Source organism: Panicum virgatum, chromosome 7K (assembly GCF_016808335.1).
Source record: "Panicum virgatum strain AP13 chromosome 7K, P.virgatum_v5, whole genome shotgun sequence".
Taxonomy (NCBI): Eukaryota; Viridiplantae; Streptophyta; class Magnoliopsida; order Poales; family Poaceae; genus Panicum; species Panicum virgatum.
In genome coordinates, this window is record NC_053142.1 from 41,877,726 (window position 1) to 41,899,590 (window position 21,865).

Below are 21,865 nucleotides of genomic sequence, written 5' to 3' on the forward strand. Positions count from 1 at the left end.
TGCATGATGCACGAAAACTGCAGTAGATGGACTGCTGCTAGCTAATCGCCCAGTCTGCGCCAGCTGAACCCCGTGCGCACGGCGCCAACGCCGGCCCGCCGCACGTACGTACGCGTGTGTGGGCACGATGGCCGGCGACTGCGAATACTCTAGAGCGATCGAGCGGTAAATTACTAACCGACATGGAGATTTATTACGCATTGCCTGATCCTGCTTATATTATTAGGATTCGAGACACGAAAGCGTACTCTTTTAATCTAGTATTTCCCTCGACTTTTTCCTGCTGATCGGATCTCTGACGGGGCCATATAATATAGAATACCCATGCATGTAAGTATAATCTAGCTAGCAGAAAGAGGAGCGCATCATCAATCCATTGGTGCGGCGGCTCTAGCTGTGTGCGCCGTCAGGTTTTACACGCCCCTGCCCGCCCACCAGTGCCCGCCAGGAAATGGACGGCAATCTTCAGATCTTCAGATGGGCCGTGGCGCATGTATTTCGGACGCAGCCATCTGCTAGCCGACGCCCCAGCTGTGCTACTTGCTACCGCTACTACCGGCAGCTCTCAGAGGGATCCCGTTGTATTGTACCACTAGATAGCTCCGTCGTGGCCACATGAATGTTACACGGGCGGCGCGGCGGGGTATGTAGCAGCTATACTAGTACTATACTATCTAGCAGGGCGCGGGCGTGTACGTGAGGTCGGGTAGGTCGGCCACACGATGCCGGCCGGGCCGTGCATAAGGCCATAGCCAGCCAGGTAGGACAAACACTACAACGCACTGGGAGATGAGCGCCGATGATGAGGCAGGCGCTGCTACTGGACAAACAACCGCGACGAGACACGGTACCGGGACTGTTGTGCTGTACTACGCACTTGCGTACTGGCTGTGCGTGGCATTATTGGAATCCTGACCTGATCTGCTACCAGAAACCGCAACAGTGGGCGCGCACACTGTACTAGGGCCCCATGTACGGGCCTCATCGATCCCTCTTGATGTGTATTGCTTGGCACAAGCTAAGGGTCAAGGCAGGCCTTCATCAAAGTTTCAAGTGCATCCGTGCATGTTGCGCTGAACGAAACCTAGCTATTCCGGTCTAGAAGAGGGTTGAAACCTAGTGTTCGATCTCTAATCTCTAATATATAAATGGTTAAAACCTAGCGCTTGCTCTGCTGACTGCTGGTAGAAGATGCCAGTTTGAGGTGCATTGTTCCTGGTTCCTTCATAGAAGCTTGCATTGCATGCAAGAAGAAGCTTAGCATCCGGTAGATGAGGTGACGATCGTCCGGCGAAGGTGAGCCGAGACCCTACGCGCAGGCATGCACGCACAGCTACGGGGGAAGGGGCCGGGAACGCATCCAGGCAGCTGACAACGCAGCAGGGAGCAAACGGTCGCCATGGGCAGGCAGGCGATCAGGGACTGTGACGGAGCAACGTGCGGCCATGATGGTGTCGAGGGAAAAAAGGCGGTGCGGGTGCGGCGGGGTCAGCCCAAAGGCGGACGGACATGGGGCGGGCGGGTCCGCCGGGGAAAGTTGCTGTACGTGCGCAAGTACCAGGACCACCGCTTCCTGCCGCCGCTGTCGCCTGGCCTGGCCCGCCGCCCCCGTCCCCAACAACAGCAGGCGATCGAGGAGGGGGGAGGATCGAGCAAGGAAAGGAGGCGGGTGGTGGCGATCATATCGCCGCGGACCGCACCCCCTGGTTCGCGCCCGCGCCCTGCCCTTGCCAAGCCAACCCGCGTAGCGCGCCGGCTGCTGGTGGCTGCCAGCCGGCGGCCTGCCTGTGCGTGCCGCCTGGGATTTCCCTTTCTTGGGTGGTACGACAGCCGCGCCGCGACGCGACGGAACCATCGCGGCGCCCGGCAGGCCACCCACACGGCCACTGCGGAGCGCTAAGGCCTAGTAGAGGCCGATATCTCGGTGCCGGGATCCGCGGCTGCGGCTGCCACTGTCGCCGCTAAGGATGCCCGTCCCGCCCCCCTGCTCCAGAGCAGGCGGCACCGCGCTCCTCTGGGCTCATCGGCATCGGCTCGGGCCGTGTGCGCGCGACCAGCAGCCGTACCCTTGGTCCGGGAGCCTAGCAAGCGCCGTGCCGGGACGCGATGCGCGCCTATCAGCGCCACCTGCTAGCGGATAACTTTGCCGACTTAAGGGTGCAGGTGCACTGCCTTTAAAGTAGCGTGTCCAAGGAACCACGAGCAGAGCTGGACATCAAGACCCCCTGGACAAGCACGAGCCATGTGGATGGGAGCCATTTATGCTAGTCAGGGCTAAGTTTATGATCATTCAGACTCGAGTATGCTGGTTTGAGAGATCTACTAGAAAAACGTGGGGCGCGGCAAACGCCGCGCCATCTTTAAGCTATCCAATGGTGATTTTGTTTGGGGTTCATGATTATTTGAATTTGATGGAGAAATATTTCTTCACTTAGGTAGGGTAGCAGCTTATGGTAACTAATGAACCACTTCCGTGGAGGACGAACAACAACAGCAAGCCTCAGAAAAAAATAAATGCATGCTTTGCTTGTGAAACAAAACTGAAGTCCTATGTTTAGCAAAACCAAAGGGAAAACTGGCAGTGGTTATCAGGCTAACCATTGGGCTGCAGGGCGAGGAGATGAGTAAATCTTGAGCCCCAGCCAAATGCCACAGATGCAGTTCATCCCTAATGGTAGAGAGAAGCCCACTTAGACTAGGTTGCAGACCATCAAACACACAACGATTCCTGTGATTCCAGAGAGACCAAACTACCAAGATTACAACTGAATTCAGGCCCTTTTTAGCTTGGTCAGCCACCCTTGTGCTCGCCTGATCGATCCCACCAGTCCTTGAAGAAGTGATCACCAGGTTGTGGAGCTAAACCTTGCAAACCTAGTCATTGCATAACATTGAACCATATTTGGCGCGAGAAGGCACAAGATAGTAGCAGGTGATTGATTGTCTCCTCTTCTTGATTACTTAAAATGGACAATGTTCAGGGTGCGGTAAACCTCTCTTAGCAAGCCTATCAGGCATTCAACATTTGTTATGTGCGACCAACCACATGAAAAAAGGGCCTTTTTGTACTAGTGACTGGTACTACACCCTTCTTAGAATTTACACTTACCGGGTGCCCAGCTCTTCCAGATCCTCTTCCAAGGTTTAAGATGTGGACAGTAACCTCTAAGCCACGATCCCAACAGGTTTGCAACATTTCTCGTATGCTGATTTAGCTGAATATTTCCCTGTTGGTGCGAATTTGGGTGCTTCAATGTCTGATGAAATAACAAGCCAGAAAAAATAGAATTCAATAGTGACTGAAAGTTCAATTTGAATGCTGGAAGCTACAAAAAATAGTAAATAAATAGTTACCTGTTGGGATTCTGAGAAACATGAGACTGGGCGGCTGTAACTGGAGCTTCCTTTGCTGGAGTGGGAATAGAGTGAATAGTTGTAATCCTGTGAGCAGCCAATCAAGTTCAAGAACATCTCCGCTGTTACCAGCGGGTTAGGTGTTACCGTATTACCAACTATTTAAGTGCAAGATTCTCTTTTTTGTTTCTTGTTGCACAAATTTCAGTTGCATCTCAAATTTGGTACGATGGTAGATTATTCTTGTATGCTCTATTCATTCATATTTTTGTTGAAATTTTAGATGCACAAATTCAGGTGTAATTAAAGTTGGTAACATGGTAACACCCTAATAGGCGGTAACACCAGAGATGTTCTCAATCAAGTTCAGCAATCAAATTTGGGGAAAATATCTAAACTTGTGACACCCCAGCCCATGCATTATCTAATAGGACTTAGGGCCTTTTGGGAATATATTTTGAGATCGTATATTTACTTAATAGGACAGCCTTAGTATCTAATACATATTAATTTATTTGAGCCCTGCTCTAACAGGAAATGACGCTGAAGTAGGATTAGCAATGAAACTGAAAGAAATCATTTTGTTTTCCTTCAGTGGCATGTAACGACATAAATTAACTGTTTTTTTTTGTAAAAAGTGGCATAAATAACATGAACAAGCATCAAGTGTAAGTATTGAGGCATTTGTTGTTTTTTAATTATGAATAAAAAATTTTGGAGCAGCTTCCATGAAAATTTTGATACCCTGGAGTAACCGCACCTAATTGCAAACTTAATGAGGCATAGGAAAAAAACAATGCGATGAAAATAGGCACAAATTGATTGAACAGCGAAACCTGAAATACAGATGTGGAACCGACCTTACAAAGTGCAAATTTCATGATTGAATGGGCAAGCTGCTCGGGCAGCTCCTCTCATATCCTTCTCAACAATCATCTGCATTACACAAATTGTTATAAATTAGAGCATATATATCATGACGAAAGAATTGGAATGTACAGGAAGATAGAAGCTTAGACGAATTCTGGTAATGCATGTGAACAAGTTAGCCTCATACGCCTCTTCTCTCGACATACCTTGGGTTTGTTGTACTGCCTAATGGTTTGTGAGAAACTGTTTCTGTCCAATTAGATACATAAAGTATCCTCGTGAAAACATAATGGATATATGACCGGTGCAAGAAGAATATAAACTTCTTATTCACTTAATGCATGGCTAGGTAGAATTATTATAGGGAAAGTTATTTGTGGATAGAGAGAACTTTGTTTAGTTTAATTCTTATCTAAGAGAAATAAAATATGCTTTAGTTATTGACAATTTTTTTAGCATGTTGCAGGATTTTTTTTACGACCACATCAAGAAATGATTCTACCAATTCTTAATAATAATTAGAATTTACAATGAATATTAATAGTTCATGACTGCAATCAAATATTGATTATTCTAATAAGACTGGACTGTGTTTTTGAGGAATTATAGTACCAGTTGGTGCTATATAAGCTGCAACATCAGTATACATAAGGAAGTTAGAAGGTAAGGATCACTTTAAATCAATAGATGTGTTCGGACTTCATGTTCTAGTCTAGTCTACTGATATCAGAGGGTTTGCAGTATGATTTCTTAATAATGAAACATGGAATGAACTTAACCTAGCAATTATGTAACGAGCACACTACTAGAAAAAGTGGCATTCGTCCACCTCCGATTAGTACCGGTTGCTTTAAAGCCGGTACTAATGTCAATTTAGTACCGGTTCTACAACACAGTGCCCCCCGGAGCCATTTATTACCGGGTCATATCTCCACCCGGTACTAAATGCCACAATTTAGTACCGGTTGGTGTTATAGCCCGGTACTAAATGTCTCCCGGGGCCCCCCAACTATTTAGTACCGGTTTTTAATACCACCCGGTACTAAATGGTGGCATTTAGTACCGGGTGTTGTTATGACCCGGTACTAAATGGTCCACCTGGGTTACTTCAAAAGGATAACATCTTCCATCCACTCACATGGATTGTGTGGATGGAATGGTAAAGGAGACTACGTGCGAGGCCACATGTCACAAGTTCGAACCCCGATGCACGCGCATTTATCCGGATGTATTTTTTCTAAAGGATGGTACATTTAGTACCGGGCGCTGCGACCGGTACTAAATGGACAGTCCATTTAGTACCGGCCAGCCGGTACTAAGGGCGCCATGCGCCCGGTACTAATGGTCCTTTTTCCTGCAGTGGCACTCGTAGTCTAGCAAAGGCTGGAGCAGAACATCGAACACCTCACGGGCTGCTGGTTGCCATGGTGGCCAGCGTCACAATCCTTTCACTGCTCCGTTGGAATTATGTTGCAGCACCTCGCAACGAACAATCATAGTATGCCGATGTGTTTTTCTCCTAAATCCTAGCACAACACAAACAGAAGCAGTAAGGTGAGCACACCATGAGGCCAGAGCGCTAGAGCAAAGGAAGGCAAGCGTGCAAGAGGCTGGTTGGGTTACCTGCTTCGCGCGGATAGCGGCGCCACAGGCAAGGACGAGCGTCATATATGCTGCTCTGCTCCTTTCAGTGCTTGTGAGGAGGAGCTGAGGAGAGGATAAGACACCGCCTGTGGGCCCCGTTCTTGCTCTGCGCTCGGCACCGCGTCGCCGCGAAAGCTACGCTCAGCTCGGCGGCCTCGACTGCGAGCATGGAGGTGGTAGCGACGTCGAAGAGGCCAACTGCGAGGCTTCGCGCAATAAGTGGATTCTGGAGCTTCAAGATAGAAGGGAAGGGAGGCCTGAGAGGTGGGGTGCGAGGCGGCTACCGCGGTACAGCAACAGCAAGCGCCGGGCAAAGAGTGGTGCTGCAAGCAGAGGGGATGAGGTCCTCGCTCGGGCGGATTTTCGCCGTCAGGCAATGGGCGGCGCAGCAGGCGGAGCTGCCAAGGGGATGAGGTCCCCCCCCTCGAGCGGGTTCGCGAGAATTCGCGATCATCCAAGTTAGCGGTTTAACGGGTGAAAGGTCCCAACCGATCCGTATCGAACGGTAGAAATCCATAGCTGGTTGGATCCAACGGCTAGCTAGCTAACGGGTGACGTGGCGCTATCGGGTGCCCGAGCTTGGCTGGGAATTCGTTTTAGAGAGATTCTCAGCAGTACTGGCTACTGACTATTAATTTTGTGAATATCAAATTCAAGGCCATTCTGAATGTTTACATCAGCCTATTTGTACGAGTCGCCAACTGACATCTCGACTTATCAAGCATAAATTAAGAAAGGAAAAAGTCTATTTTTGACCATAACTCTTGCCTCGGTTTGGTTTTGGCCATCAAACTTCAAAACCGGATATCTTTGATCATCCAACTCTTAAAACCGATCATTTTCGACCATCGGTCAGTTTTGTTACCCGGTTTCACTGACGTGGACGCCGCATGGCGGTGGGGTCCACTTGTCAGCCACATCTCTCCTCTCCCTCTCCTCTCTCTTTCTTCTGTCTCCACCACCGGCAGCCGCCGGCCTCTGAGCCGCCCTCGGTGGTGCAGCCTCCCTGCGCGGCCTCTCCTCCGGTGGGGACGCGACGGACTCCGCAGCACGCCCCCTCCCCTTCGGCGGGGACGCGAAGGACATGCATCGGCGACGGCGGAAACGGCCGCGGGTTGGCCGGCGTGGGCGAATTACGACAGTGACACTCCGGCCAACGACTTGCTCATGAGCTTCCGAAGCAACTACTTAGACGTCTAGGACCAAGAACTCGAGCGAAAAAAGGCAGCGCATAGGTGCTCACCGTGGAGATGGCGTACTGTGGCTGGCGGACGACAATAATGGCGACACAACCTTGCCGGCAATGAGCGGTGCAATTGAGGGGGTGTGGTGAAGCTTTAGGTGCTAGCGGAGCTGTATACGGAAGGAATCGACACACGGTGGAGTTTATCTTGCTAATTTCACCAGCGGCTCAAGCTCTGCTCTGTTTTTGCGCTGCGGCGTCTTGGCTGGCGGCGGCGGCAGCATGAAGCCGGCGCCCCACTCGGGCGTCTTGGCGAACTGCGGGCTCCGCAGTATCCCGGGCGACCGCTCCGAGGTGACCCTGGCGCTGGCGTGCGCCGAGGCGGAGGCGTGGGCCGGGAGCGAGGAGAGGTCGGAGGTGGAGCGGCGCGCGAGCATGAGCGACTCGAGCCGCTCGCGGGCCCCGACGCAGAGGTTGCCCGACCAGGCGCGGCGCATGGCCCCGACGGCGGCGGGGGCGCAGAGTGGGAGTGCGACGAGGAAGTAGAGGCGGCCCCGGCGGAGCGGCGCGTCGGGCGGCAGCAGGCGCGCGCGGGCGCCATGGAGCTTGACCTCCTCCGACTCGAGCAGCTGGAAGCCCGGGTGGTCCCGCAGCACGTCGGCCGCGACGGCGGGGGGCTTGACGCGGAAGGAGGTGCCGTCTAGCTGCATCACCTTGGCGCCCTTGCACTTGCCCCCGAGGCTGTTCCCCATCTCCGGCACGGGGTGCGGTGGCGCCGCTGCGTTGCTGCCTGGGACTCGCGAGGAGGATGAGCAACTGAAAAGAGAGAGGAGAGGAGAGATGTGGCTGACAAGTGGACCCCACCGCCACGTGGCGTCCACGTCAGCGAAACCGGGTAACAAAACCGCACGATGGTCGAAAATGAACGGTTTTAAGAGTTGGATGACCAAAGATACCCGGTTTTGGAGTTCGATGGCCAAAATCAAATCGAGACAAAAGTTGGATGGCCAAAAATGAACTTTTTCCATTAAGAAACTATACTAAACCCAGATGCAAAAGTATGTTATGGTACACCGTCGTGATGTAAGAGGTACACTTTTGACCACTAATGTGTAAGATGTTAAAAAATCAAAAAGCTATGTTTATACGTAAGTACCTTCTGTCACAATCTAGCGATGCCGATTTCATATATTGATGCTATATTATTTTCTGCATATTCATGGTCAGATAAAAAGAGTATGATAGATATAGGTTCCAAGAGTACTTCGATTTGCAGTCCAGGATAACAATCTATATATTATTAAGTGTCACTAGAAGGTCAATTATCTAGCCATGAGTAGATCCTGAATAGTTGATCAACATCAATGAGTAATCATGTCAGTATTTGCAACTATTTTACGTGGAAAGGTATGCTAACTTGGGTGATTACAATGTACAGTTGAAGTATAAAATGTTTATCAATATCCATAGAACACCGTACCAGAGTTGTTGATCATCCGGACATTAGCACTTGGGCAGGGCCATGGAGAGGTCTGTTTCCGGAAGGAAGCCATCGTGTTCTGATTGAAATGGCTCCAGGCTGCAGTGCTTGGTAGGCCAGCTCTGGCAAAATAAATAGTTCTTAACTAAATGATTAATCCCAGACCTAACCGAACATACCAAAATAATTGCCGTGATGGACCTCGAGCCAGCGAATAAGCATGTTACCTTTCTGCACACAATACCGAACCCTATACAGTACAGAATATGCTGCAACACTATATAGCCTGGCCCGGGGGTCATGGTCCAACCTGTCCCCCGAAACCCTCCCAATGCTGTGCGACTGCGACTCAGAACCTGCAATAGCGGAAACAGCATCAACAAAACCCACTTTATCTTTTTTTTGCGAGAAAAAAAACCCCACTTTATCAGTACAGGAGGGTTAACGCCAGACTAGATAATTGAAATAAGCTGTTGAAAACAAAGGTGGTTGTTCTGTCCAACAGTAGGAGAAAACTTGAAGCATTTTGCACCAGTAGTTTCTGATGATCTGACCTCAAATATCATATAGCGGTGATGTTCAATTGATCTATTGCAAAACAGATCCATTCCCTGACTTCTGATGAATAGCAAAGAACCTCACAAAAAAATTACTTCTGCAGAGCAGAGTCTAAACAGATAAAGAAATGACCAAATAAAGTTAGTCATCATGGAAATAAAAATAAAAAATGGTAAATCGATTTCTCTCACCACTGCACTGCACATGCCATTTGGACTCCACAGGTACAACATTTGAACATGAAGTCCGAGACCGGCAGTATGATCCCCTGACTGGCAGAGGTCTAGTAAAAAATAATTGCATCTGAGACACACTCCTACAATTAGTTGTCAAATGGTAAGTGATTATAGATCCTGAATCTTATCTTTCAACATAAGATTTGCTACTTTTCCCAAAGCAAAGTTGGGTTTCAAGAAAGCAATGCTGCTGCTACTACCCTTACATAGATGATTGTATTCATTGACCTGATTGCATGAGAGCATACGTCACATGCACAAAACCAACAATTAAAGCTATGGTGTACCCAGTACTTTTAAGTTAAAGCCAACAAGCAAAGTAACACTAGCAAAATAAACTGCAATTGTCAATAAGTCCATGGCTGGGCCATAACAATGCAATACCAAGTTCAACAAGTAGAAGTGTGGGATCCTTCTTGACCATTTCATTATGTACTCAAAGTACTTTAGAGCCTTATCCACAGCATCATCAACTCAAAGCAGCTAATATACTTGAGCAAGTTGGTGTTCTTTCACATAGGTAAACATATACGGACAATATCAACTTGATTTATCAATTTCTTTGGAGAATATCTTACAGCGAGTACAGCATGAGTCAGACTTACCACATAGTATCCGTAGAAAAAAAAACAATGTACAGGAAAAGAAATGGCATAGTAAAAATGTGAAGTCAAAGCTGGGAAAGCATAAGGTTCTCCAAGTGTTCTTTTGGTCAGCTTTGAACTTCAGACACTATCCATCCCAAGAATATGGAGCACGGTCAACTACTAAATAGTCCCCTCTTATGTCCTTGGCGACCCGTATGTCATCATCCAAATAGACAGTGTCAAACCTGAAAGTTTGGATAATGATTCAAGAAAAAATTGAAAATAACTGACAAACTAAAAAATGTTTAACACAGATGTTCCGATTTTCTAGCTTTGCAGGGATCCTGCTTGATGAAACTACCAGCACCAAGTAGAAAGATAGCATTACAAAACATTTAGACCTTCACTAATCAGGACATATTTTTGCATTTGCACCCAAGCACTGTGTGAAAAAGTCAGATTGGGTATTAAAGCCGGTTAAGCGTTTACTCTAGTCCAACTTAATATATACGCATGGAATTTTATTTTATGGTGGATCAAGGATAAACTGAGTTTGTCTGAGAAGCCAAAGTAAACAAAACAAGAGCAAAAATGAGGACCTAACAAGGCAGGAATTCTTTTGTCACATCTAGTACCAAGAAGGGATAACAGCATTGCTAAGGGATAACAGCATTGCTAAGTTTAGCTGTTACAATGATTCAGGAAGGAGCCTATGCACCGGGTTTTTTCAATTTCCCCGTTCAGTTCGATCGATATGCCTGCAAAATTCCTTCTGATGCACACGATTTCTTTGAATGGCGGTGTACAAGGTCTTAAGTTTCTCAAGTTGCTGTAATTGCACTATCGCTCTAGTTCCTATCCAACAAGAATGATCCAATTGCAACCAAAATGATTCAAGTCGACGAACATGCTGCACTCACCATCCTTTCCCAAACGGTGGAAAAGGTACCTCCCAGTTGTTTCCTCTCAGCGCAGCGCGTGTGAACCTAGAACAAGCACATCCACATTCCACAGTAAAATGTTCATCAGCCGACCCAATTACGATCCGGTGATCAGACAAATGCTATGTGGTACTAACGAGCAAGCATAGAAAACCTGCCTAAAATTGACTCGCTGGGGCGGCTGGACCTCGATGACGCCATTGACAACAAACGCGCCTGAGGGCGGAAACGTGATGACGTTGTTGAGCGCGCCGCCGGGGACGTCGATGACCTGGAGCACGTCGCCGGCGGCGGTGCGGAAGAAGGGGGCGTTGCGCACGATGAAGAGCTGCTCCTGCTCGGTGGTCCAGAGCAGGCGCCAGGTCCCGGACAGCTTGGCGGCGTCGGAGACGGTGTCCGCGCCGGGGGATACCGCGGCGAGCGCGTCGATGCAGGAGACGATGTCGGCCAGGCGCGCGGGGTCGGACTGCGTCTCGAGGCCGCGGCCCTGGTCGGCGATGAGGCGGAGGAGTTCGGCCTTCGCCGGCGGCGGGCGGGCGGGGAACAGCCCGCGGAGGAAGGCGGCGGCGCAGGGCGGTCTCGGCGCGAGGCGGTGGCGAGCGCGGGGAATCGGTGGTGCGAAGGTTTTGGGGACCGCTTGGGGGAGGAGTGGCGCCATCAGCGAAGGAAGATTTGGTTCGCGACTTCGGGTGGTGGAGACGGCGAGGAGAAGGCACATGCGCGCAGCCTTGACCCTCGAAGGGGAATTGGGCCGAGTGCCAAGATATGGGCCCGTTTCCTGCCTTTTTTTAGGGCCCGTTTCCTGCCTCGATGGGCTGCAGCACTAAGCCTCCTCCTACAAGCCCCATTGGCCATTGCTGCATCGAACCCTAACCCCCCACAGCTGCCGCAACCCGCAAGTCGAATCTACAAAACCCCATTCGAGCGTGACAGGAGAGCTCCTCCGCCTCGAAGTCTCTCGCGCTTTGCCTCCAGCCACCTCGCCGCCGCAGCCATGGCGATCACGCCCGACATCCTCGGCGAGCGCCAGTCCGGCCAGGACGTCCGCACGCAGAACGGTAACCGCCGCCACCCCTTCCTTCCGTTGCCATCAGATTCCGCCGGCGGGCGTGCGGGGGGTCTGTGAGATCTAGTGGCCCGAGTCGCCGATGGGCGCTTTCCGCTTTAATTACTGAACCTTCTCGTTTGATCGCAGTGATGGCGTGCGGGGCAGTGGCCAACATCGTCAAATCCTCGCTCGGCCCTGTCGGGCTCGACAAGGTATGTGTGTCTTTCCCTTTGATCTATTTGGTGTTTATGACATATCACCCCTGCAGCCTTTGATGGATCCAAACATTAGATTTGTAAATCACAGCATCATCTCATGATCTGTTGTTACTCGAAGTCTATTCTGCTCATCTGAATGCTGCTTCGTGCTGAAGATGCTGTTGATTCAAAAACGTAGTTAGCAGGCAACTCATTGGCTGCTAATATGCATAGATTGGGCTCAATGTCGTCACAGTTTGAATAATTCTGTAACAAATCTGAAAAAATCGCCCATAAATAAAAGAATTGAGTCTACGGTACTCTAAGCAGGAATAGTGAAAACTAATTCAGTATATTCTGCTTACAGATGCTAGTGGATGACATTGGGGATGTTATAATAACTAATGATGGAGCAACCATACTGAAGATGTTGGAAGTCGAGCACCCAGCTGCCAAGGTGACTCCTAGCCGCAAAACCTGAAAATTGAAGTCTTATGTTTTGATTGCTTCTGGGTGTTTATATTTTTTGGTGTCTATCAATTGCTAGGTTCTTGTTGAGTTGGCTGAGCTCCAGGACCGTGAGGTAGGAGATGGAACAACTTCAGTTGTCATCATTGCCGCAGAGTTGCTCAAGGTAATATATGCTTTGCTTTTCTCACTGTTGTCGATTTCCCAACCAGTTTTCAGGTGCACTCACACAGTTCTGTTTCAGAGAGGCAACGATCTTGTGAAAAATAAGATCCATCCGACCTCTATAATCAGTGGCTACAGGGTGAGTTTTCGGTTACTATTGTAGCTATAGTAGCATTTGAATGTTAAATGGTCATTTTAGTGGCAAGATGACTGCAGTTCACATGTGGAATGTTTTTCTTTCATATTCTACCAGCTTGCTATGCGCGAAGCCTGCAAATATGTGGAGGAAAAGTTGGCAGTCAAGGTTAGATTCTTTACTTGTCTCCAAAGCACATGTCAGAAGAGTGCTGCCCCATTCCATGCCTATTGTCTTACTGATTTGAATTTGAATTTTTGTCTACACTTTCAGGTTGATAGGCTTGGAAAAGACTCCCTTATTAACTGCGCAAAAACTAGCATGTCATCGAAACTGATTAATAGTGACAGTGATTTCTTTGCAACTATGGTAAGTTCCTGTGGTCATTTAAGGTTAGGGGATTCTTTGGTTGGTTCATTTAGCTTTGTTCATATACATAGGGTTTTGCATTACTTTTGTGCGTGTGATTACTAACTGTAAAATCATTAGTCCTTACGGGCTCTCTGTATTTGTGCTCTCATAGTTCTCTTGAGATCTGTAATAATTTGCCGTTATGGTTTCCGCCTGGCAGTTAATTTATCCCTAGAGTCAACTGCTAGGATTTCAACTGTCTTTCAGTTGGTATTGCATTTTGTGTTGAGTTATCCTGACATTTGTTTTTAGGTCGTTGATGCAGTTCAAGCAGTGAAGACTACAAATGCCAAGGGGGAAGTGAAGTATCCAATCAAGGTCAGTCAACACACATTTTTTGTTACAGCACTGCTCAACTAAATTTATTCTATCATAAGGATTTGCTTTAATAAGACATCTCTGTGGTTAATCCATTCACATTCACTGCTTAAGTACTTTATATTGGTACTTGTTGCCAATTCTGGACAATGTGCTGTCCCATAATTTTTAACTTAGATGATGTTAGATGTTACCTACAACCCCAGACACAACGAACTCCTTTGAGCGCCCTTAGGTGGTCCTTCAACCTATGCAGATGACTATATGTCAGTTTTTGATTTTTGGCTGCTTAGTTCATGTGCGGCAATTTTCAAACATGAAGTATTGTTATCTTTTAAGCTCCTGGGTTTTGTCTTAACAAATTTTATCAATTGAGCTTTTTCATAATATTAGCTTCTAAATATGGTTTTATCTGATCTTCAGAGCATCAATATTTTGAAAGCTCATGGTAAAAGTCAGAAGGATAGTTATCTGCTGAATGGGTACGCATTAAACACAGGCCGTGCAGCTCAAGGAATGCCTACTAGAGTAACTCCTGCTAGAATTGCTTGTCTTGATTTTAACCTTCAGAAGACAAAAATGCAACTTGGTGTCCAAGTTCTTGTAACTGATCCAAGGGAACTTGAGAAGATTCGTCAAAGGTATTTGCATCCTGTATCGTGATACTTTATTATTCTTGTCTATTTCTGATTTAATCATGCTCTCTTTAATACCTTTTCCATAGTTCTTGTTTCTTATTTATTTGGGCTGATATCCCTGCCTTTTTTATTTGAAAAGCTAGCATTTCATTGATCAGGTCTCAAATGTTAATCTTTGTAATATACTCTTCTGCAGAGAATCTGACATAACAAAGGAGCGAATTGAGAAAATTCTCAAGGCTGGAGCTAATGTTGTGTTGACCACCAAGGGAATTGATGATATGTCCTTGAAGGTATGTTTTCCATTATACAGGCAGAAGTGATTCTGACATTTTCCCTGATACTTTGTGTCTAGTTGTCCAGCACCAAATCATTTGTTCTGTTTGGTCACTCTGGTTGGAGCTGCTTTCGTACTGGTACTTTTTTGCTCTTATGTTGTCCTTTTGCATTGCACTTGAGGACTTAAGGCGGACTCCCTCCGGTCATGAAAAGTTGACATCCAGACCTGAGGAATTAGTTTAATTAATGGAGTTAGCTGTCTGGACATCAAGTTTTCATGGTCCGAGGAAATATCTTTCACTTGACTATTTCTGTATTTCATGTAAAATTTGCCAGAGCTTTCACTTCCGTATTTTTTTGTGCCTGCGTCACTGGTTCGTATGACTTTTGAGTTCCAAGATGAACCTTCCCTTCAGTGATCTCTCATCAAGACAGCTATCAGGATCTTTTAGAGTTCGCTTGCTAATGTTCCTACGCAGACTTATCATGATGATGGCTGTTATTGTCTTATTGAATGACTTTGGAACTGTGTTGTGAAACCTGTTTCAGTACTTTGTCGAGGCTGGAGCAATTGCAGTAAGGCGTGTGCGCAAGGAAGATTTGCGTCATGTTGCCAAAGCCACCGGTGCAACTATGGTATGCTTACACAACAGAGTTTTCAAAAACACTGTCAGAACTTGTATTCATGATGTTCTCTAGGAATAAAGCAGAAGATTATATTTAGTCAAGTGGCAAATTGACACGCTTTATTAGTACTGGGAAGTGGATAGGTGGCTTAATAATTGAACCTTGCAGATTACTACTTTTGCGGACATGGAAGGTGAAGAAACATTTGATTCATCATTCCTTGGACATGCGGATGAAGTTGTGGAGGAAAGAATTGCAGATGATGATGTTATCCTGGTGAAAGGCACGAAGAACACCAGCGCGGTTTGTACTTCTTCCGTACCAAATTTAAATTAGCTTGCTATGGGACGAACAGCATTAATTTGAAGATTTTGCATAATGCTTGGTTTTCTGTTTTCTATTGTGTAGGTGTCCATAATACTTAGAGGTGCAAATGATTTCATGCTTGATGAGATTGAACGGTCCTTGCATGATGCCTTATGCATTGTGAAGAGAACCCTGGAGTCAAATATGGTAATCCTTTTGTTCCATTTTTTATATGTTATTCACCTCCATTAAATAGGTGAACATGTAGCGACACTTTTTACTGTTTCTTTCTTTGAGGCAATGTATGAATGCCTGAATGGCTGAATAGTTGTGGTCTTGTGGACTACTTGCATGCCTGGGAGAACAAAATAGTTCAATATGCATTTTACTTTTATTTCTGAGTAGGCAAATGCTACTTGTGATAATTGATGGTGCTAGTGTCTTGAACATGCTTGTAATGGTTATGCAGGTTGTTGCTGGCGGTGGTGCAGTCGAAGCTGCATTGTCAGTTTACTTGGAGAACCTTGCCACAACCCTGGGATCTAGGGAACAGTTGGCAATTGCTGAATTTGCTGAATCTTTGTTAATCATACCCAAGGTTTTGACCTGTTCTATTTTGCTTATATTTACAATTTTTACCAATGAACATAGGATATTAATGGTTAGCATGACCTTGCGCTGACAGGTACTCTCTGTTAATGCTGCAAAAGATGCAACTGAGCTTGTAGCAAAACTTAGGGCATATCATCATACTGCTCAAACAAAGGCTGATAAGCAACATTTCTCAAGGTAATGGTAATTATAGAACTTGTCGTTTTTAGTTATTTGATTAAAGTGGCCCCGATTCATCTGTTTAATGGTCCGGGATGCATATTTCTATCAATTCCTTGGGAAGTTTTCTAGGTTTTCCATTATATACTGCAAGGAAAAGAGATATACTGGCTCACTATACAATATATATGCGCTTAGTATATCATCTCAGTATTTTTTTTTACCGTGTTACAAGCTCTGTAAAAATGAGCATTGATTTATAGTTAGGTGCAACATGCCAATTTGTTTATTGTGCAGCTGCACCTAGATGAATCTTGGTAGCCTCATAAGTCGTAATTGGTATCCACTGATGGTTCTAGATATGGTACTACTGCAATCTGTGTGTGCTTGCTATTAATGTTTGTTTCTTTGTTTGTGCAGCATGGGTCTTGACCTCTCTAAAGGTATCATTCGCAACAACCTTGAGTATGGTGTGATTGAACCCGCGATGAGCAAAGTAAAGATTATTCAGGTTGGCCCACTTATTCCCCTGTCATCGTAGTATTTGTAATGACTGAGATCTGTTCAATCATCTTTTGCGTTCTCGGTGCAGTTTGCCACTGAGGCAGCCATCACTATACTGAGGATTGATGACATGATCAAGCTTACCAAGGAAGAGGGTAACGAAGAGGAGTAACCAGCTCACCCGTAGGGGTAGTGGACTGTTGTGTGATGGTTGATAGCATGTAATATTTGTCTTCACTTTTTTTGCTAGCTGTGGACATTTTAGTAGGGTGTTGTACGAGAACCGCAAGCGGATCTGTATCCTAGTGAGTTGACGTTATTTGGAAGGACGGCTCACGAATGAATCGAGTTTTTGTGTACTGTGGGGGCAAAACACAGTTACATTTTCAGGGCCTTTTATACCGAAATGGAAGTTTTTTTCATGCTTCGGAATAAGCAAGCTGGGATCAGGATAACGCAAACTTAATATTGCGATGGTTTGCTGATCTTTTTTTCCCTTCTGGCGCGGTTGTTAATTTTCACCTAATTCCACTTTAGTCCCCCTAATTTGAAAATAAAAATGACAATCCTAAACTAGGGTTACCGCACGCCCAAGGCCCAACTGAAGTTTGTACAGCATGCCAAACAAATTTTGGAAATCCATCAATAACACACATGCTTGACAGTGAACAAGGCTCGTGGCGTTTCGGCCGGAAGCTGGACAGTGAAGACAGCAGGGAGAGGCACACCAGAGAGGCAGAGACCCACTTGCCCGTGGGGAAGACTCGGGGTTATCCACGACCAGAGATCCACTTGCGCGTGGGGAAGGCTATCCACGGAGTGACCCGACCGGGAGCTTGGTCCTTGTGAGGGCTTCCTTGCTATGGGCTCCAACGAGCACTGGAATATGGCGACAGTGGACTGACACTGCTCAAGGATATGGAAAATCATGTACAGTCGTTTGGTCGAGCACCTAGAGCCGAAGTTGCAGAATCAATTAACCATCTTGCTCTTGTCACTAGGTCGCGCAGAGGCAAGCCACGCTCCAAAACCACTCCTTCGTTTCCCAAGAATACCCTGTACTTTTCCACTCTGGATGGGCTCGTTTCTGCCTTGGACAGTGCATCCATCATCCCTTCTCTTCTAAAGATAACGGCGTAGTGAGGGTAGCGTCCCAAAACCGATATTACCATCTCAACGATAGCTCTTCTCATCCTTGGGTACTCATGACTCGGTCTCTTGTTAGAGTTGAGTGTATCAACCAGCTTTCTAACGCATGTTTCTCCAATGATACGTGGCTCAAGCCCTTGGATAAAGCATTGAGGGGGAAGGACATAACAGATTTTTGAAGCGAGGCCGATCAGGGCCTCCAATTGTTTTCCCTCTGCACCCATTATATTTTCTAGCACCTGCATGTGTAATGGTTCGGTGAAAATGTCAGTTAACTCATCAAGACGAGTCGACGACATCAAGTATGCACCTGTACGTACAACTGTGCTCTACTGTAGCGTGCTTAAATAAATTTACTGATATTGTAGTGTACAAGACTTACCACTGGCAAGGCAGATGAGAGGTGATTGGTTGCCCCTGGACCGCGCAGCCTGTCCCTGATCCTAGACCACGCGCACAAATTCTGCAGGAGACTCGCCGCAACGCATCTGTATTCATCGTTGCCAAGCATGCCTTTGAGATCCCTGGCAAGTTCATATCCCGGTCGTCGTTCCTCCAATATAGCCAAGCAGTTCGCAGGGCTCTCCATTGCAAGATTGGTCAGTGCTTCCCCTGCAGCCACTCGCACTGACCGATCATAGCTTGTTGGCCCATCCTGCCCAACGATGAATACATGCACTAACTTGTGAATAATGACTTGGGCGCTCCCAAGCTCCTGCCTTGCGACCTCATCCCAGGACATAATGGCTATGATATCCATCGCCGGCTTCCATACTTGGGGGCTGCTCCGGCTGTCCTCCAAGATACATGCGAGGTTGCTAAGTAAGAAAGGGCTCTCCCACAGCTCTTGCCGGAGACTCGCACCAACTTTCCCGTTGGTGGTTGCAAGCCTCCTCAGCAAATTCAGCGAAGAGCTCATCAGTGCATTATCAGTGCTGTTTTCGTTGCTGCTACTGTAGCTTGTGAGACCTACAATCTTGGGGACGAGGTTCGTGACTTTGATAATTTCTGCACAGTCATCAGCGTCGCAAGCAAGGCTCTCAAGTATTTCCAAGCCTAGTATGGGTAGTGACGAAGTCAAGGGTCGTTCATCTGGAATGGACCACTTCTTTTTCATCAGCAGACAACACTGGCATACCCAAGACCAGCACCACGCTCCATGGTTGCCTCCTCGATGTTCCGATTGCTCATGCACAGATCGGCGGTTACTTGCATTCCCTCCATTGCCTGAAGATTCTTCATCTTGTGGTTGGTTATTAGCAACATTATTATCTCCATTATTATTTCCGGTGCTGCCTCCGATTTGATGATTGTCACCATCAGCCTGAGGCCCTAGTGGACCTGCAGGACCATGATCACGGGCACGGCCCCCCTCATTATCTACAGATGCTGATTGTTTCTCAGCATCAAGGAGAGATGATACCAATTTCACCGCGCCGGAAATACTGGCGATTCTGAAGTCGCCGGAGAGCTCCTTGGTGACTCTAGCGGCAAATAACCTGATATCTCTGTCCTGTTCAAATGTCCACCCAAGCATGCCGATTAGAGTGGGCACTGCTTTCTCGGATCTGGTGATCACCGAGATGATTTCTTGCCTGGAGTTGGAGTCCCTTCGTTGGAGAAGGCCGTCAAGGACACGAACCCCGGCAAGCTGCTTTTCACGTGAGCTGGAGGTAGAGCTGGGGGTAGTAGAGGTGAGGGAATCGAGTGCGAAGCTGGCAAGGCTGATGGTGTCCTCTGCAAACACGCCGGCTTCCATGCGTGTAATGTAGGCACTCTCGTAGTACAGATCGACAGCCTTTGCTGCCCACTTGCCTCTGAAATCTGAGCGACGGACAAGCGATCTGCGGGGGAAGAAGGAGAAGAGCGCTAAAATGCAGGCAACAAAATGGAGCGACCCTTGAAGCAGCGCCAGCACGTAGAAGACCGCCACGGATGCCTTCATGTTTGGGCCGTTGCCGTGCAAGCTGACTAGGCGCAAAGACGGTAGCACAATTTGCGCGACAGCTACTGGGATCTGGAAGTTACCAATCAGTAGCACGGAAAGGAAAATGACATCTTCAAGAAGGCCGCTGTCGCGTGGGGATGGAAGTACCAATGTCCAAAGGAGGAGAAAGTTCATGGTCACGTCAATGATTATTCGGCCAAATAGGTCATTCGCGACCGCCGGACCCTGTAGGCTGCCAAATAGTAGTACCACTGCAGTAAATTCCTCGGCCCCTAGCAAACCAAAAGCCAATGATAAGACTGAAATCAGTTTAAGCAAAGGCAGTATCACTTGGCCCCAACGATGATTTGCTAGGGTGGTAATACATTTAAGCCTCAAGTTGAGCAGCACTAATGCCACGAATATAATGAATACGGTAACGGCACCAAGAATATCCAAGGGGAGAATCGCGGCAACAACGGATGGGATAATTAGGACCCCCCACAGCAGCAACGGCCTTTTCTTGCGCAGCTGTCTCATCAGCCGGGGTGTCTCTGTAATAATCTGTGTCCTGGTCATAACAGCCAGTCCCGCCATCTGACATAACGCCCCAATTTCTCCCAACATCCCGAAAGGATGAAAGATGACATTGACAATCCAACTGATGATCAGCAGCAATTCGTTCCCTTCCCGAGGTCGAAATAGCATTCGAGCGAAAGATGAACTTATCCCTCTCAGTGCCTTCGTGCTCCCGAACAGTGACAGGTTGTCCAACTTGAAGTTGCGGGTGAACACCCTAATATGCGCATAGCAAAGGTCGATAGAGAAACAAAAGGGCCGGGGCAAGGAAAAAAGAAACCAGATTCAGCAGTAACATGATGATATAGCAGCAGATCCAAAAGGAAAAGGAGGAGGAGGGAGAAGTGGACAGAAACGAATCCGAAGAAATTAAACTTGAAACGGCAGTACTGCCTTTATCTGCGTGGATCGATTCGCGCACCTGAAGGCTTCTATGAAGATCATGACCGTGGCGATCCAGAAGTCAACGCCTTCCAGTGAAGTGCGGTAGCCACCAATCAAGACGAAGGACGCCCACAGGGAAGCCAGCGTTCCCAAAGCGTTGCCCACCAACTCCATGGTGGCAAGAACGCGCACGAAGCAGTTGAGGCTCTTCTCCGGCTTCCCGGTAGCGCTCCCCCTCCGCTGCGATTCGCCACCGGCAGGGTCCGCGGCCGCCACAGACATTTGGATAGAAAGGTCGCCACCACGCACACCGCTAGCTGCTGGGCTCGCCATTGTGAGCTCCTCAGCAGTCTGCACCGGTTTTCCGGCAGCTGCAGGCAGTATGTAGAAGTAGTTAAGTACAGGTTGTCAGAACTGAAAGTCCAATTGACTTGCTCGGTCATGATCCACCGGTGGTTGGTGAGGTGGCCACCAAGTTGGACCGGGATAAGGCACTTACCGAGTGTATTTTATTTAAACTACTATAGTTTTCTCATCAAGCATCTATTTTTATATTCATTTGCACCATTATATCCCTGATGAGAAGATCTACAATATAAGAGCATCTCCAAGAATTCTAGTGTCTTGGGTGAGTTGGATTAAAAAAAACAAAAAAATTTCATCCAACAGAAATTCTATCTTTCTCGTCTTCTTCATATCCCGGGGGCGCCGCTCCCTCGTGCTCTGCCATCCAGCCCTCCCCTTGCACAGCGGCAACTCGTATCAGCGGCCGGCGATGCTGACTCGTAGCGGCGGCGGCCGCCGCCGGCGACTCATAGTGACGGCCGGCGACGACGTGATTGTGCTTGCGTCGTGTGGATGCTGCCGGCCCTAGCACATGCTCTCGCGTCAAAATTGCAAGTCCGTGAGCCAAGCGCCCGAGCTGAGCTGCAGCTGCGATTACGCCATTACGGGACGAGCCGAGCGGAGCGTGCATGCGCCGGCACGAGCGAGCGCTTGCAGCGCATCCTATCGGATGCTCTTTCCTCCACGTGGCACATATCTAGGCAGGGTTGTACGGGCGGAGTTTACGGCCTTGCTGTACACAATTTTTTCCTAAATAATA

General features: G+C 47.7%; 4 protein-coding genes across 19 annotated transcripts; 1 reads left to right on the forward strand and 3 right to left on the reverse strand.

Annotated features, from left to right (window-relative positions):
- Positions 1 to 670: 670 nt before the first annotated feature.
- On the reverse strand, positions 671 to 8,525 carry LOC120642707. 12 transcript variants are annotated; one of them, XR_005662709.1, is made up of 5 exons: positions 5,848 to 8,525; positions 4,215 to 5,750; positions 3,355 to 3,441; positions 3,110 to 3,257; positions 2,508 to 2,874 (listed from the first exon to the last, which is right to left on the reverse strand). XR_005662709.1 is itself a non-coding variant. In XM_039919272.1 (2 exons), exons 1-2 carry the CDS (start codon positions 8,077 to 8,079, stop codon positions 671 to 673), a joined length of 828 nt encoding a protein of 275 aa, XP_039775206.1. In that variant the 5' UTR covers positions 8,080 to 8,525. The 12 variants fall into 12 exon arrangements, 1 of the variants encoding a protein (XP_039775206.1); XR_005662714.1 differs by lacking the exon at positions 2,508 to 2,874 and having other exon boundaries at positions 2,927 to 3,257; positions 3,355 to 3,409; positions 4,215 to 4,290; positions 5,629 to 5,750; XR_005662708.1 differs by lacking the exon at positions 2,508 to 2,874 and having other exon boundaries at positions 2,927 to 3,257; positions 4,215 to 4,290; positions 5,629 to 5,750.
- Positions 2,924 to 11,557, reverse strand: LOC120642709 (probable plastid-lipid-associated protein 11, chloroplastic). 5 transcript variants are annotated; one of them, XM_039919277.1, is made up of 9 exons: positions 11,012 to 11,557; positions 10,833 to 10,898; positions 9,281 to 10,157; positions 9,086 to 9,200; positions 8,759 to 8,887; positions 8,532 to 8,653; positions 4,215 to 4,290; positions 3,355 to 3,409; positions 2,924 to 3,257 (listed from the first exon to the last, which is right to left on the reverse strand). In XM_039919277.1, the coding sequence occupies exons 1-3, from the start codon at positions 11,509 to 11,511 to the stop codon at positions 10,058 to 10,060; spliced, it is 666 nt and encodes a 221-aa protein (XP_039775211.1). In that variant the 5' UTR covers positions 11,512 to 11,557; the 3' UTR covers positions 2,924 to 3,257; positions 3,355 to 3,409; positions 4,215 to 4,290; positions 8,532 to 8,653; positions 8,759 to 8,887; positions 9,086 to 9,200; positions 9,281 to 10,057. The 5 variants fall into 5 exon arrangements, with proteins under 5 accessions (XP_039775211.1, XP_039775207.1, XP_039775208.1 ...); XM_039919273.1 differs by having other exon boundaries at positions 3,355 to 3,441; XM_039919274.1 differs by having other exon boundaries at positions 3,355 to 3,476.
- Positions 11,558 to 11,717: 160 nt separating this feature from the next.
- Positions 11,718 to 17,143, forward strand: LOC120642706 (T-complex protein 1 subunit alpha). Its single transcript, XM_039919271.1, has 17 exons — positions 11,718 to 11,911; positions 12,049 to 12,113; positions 12,466 to 12,555; positions 12,646 to 12,732; positions 12,811 to 12,870; positions 12,985 to 13,035; positions 13,141 to 13,236; positions 13,531 to 13,596; positions 14,020 to 14,237; positions 14,431 to 14,527; positions 15,063 to 15,149; positions 15,309 to 15,443; positions 15,549 to 15,653; positions 15,916 to 16,044; positions 16,132 to 16,235; positions 16,638 to 16,728; positions 16,810 to 17,143. The coding sequence occupies exons 1-17, from the start codon at positions 11,848 to 11,850 to the stop codon at positions 16,891 to 16,893; spliced, it is 1,629 nt and encodes a 542-aa protein (XP_039775205.1). The 5' UTR covers positions 11,718 to 11,847; the 3' UTR covers positions 16,894 to 17,143.
- A 44-nt stretch (positions 17,144 to 17,187) lies between these two features.
- Positions 17,188 to 21,143, reverse strand: LOC120642705. Its single transcript, XM_039919270.1, has 3 exons — positions 20,798 to 21,143; positions 18,253 to 20,593; positions 17,188 to 18,109 (listed from the first exon to the last, which is right to left on the reverse strand). Exons 1-3 carry the CDS (start codon positions 21,091 to 21,093, stop codon positions 17,648 to 17,650), a joined length of 3,099 nt encoding a protein of 1,032 aa, XP_039775204.1. The 5' UTR covers positions 21,094 to 21,143; the 3' UTR covers positions 17,188 to 17,647.
- Positions 21,144 to 21,865: the final 722 nt, after the last annotated feature.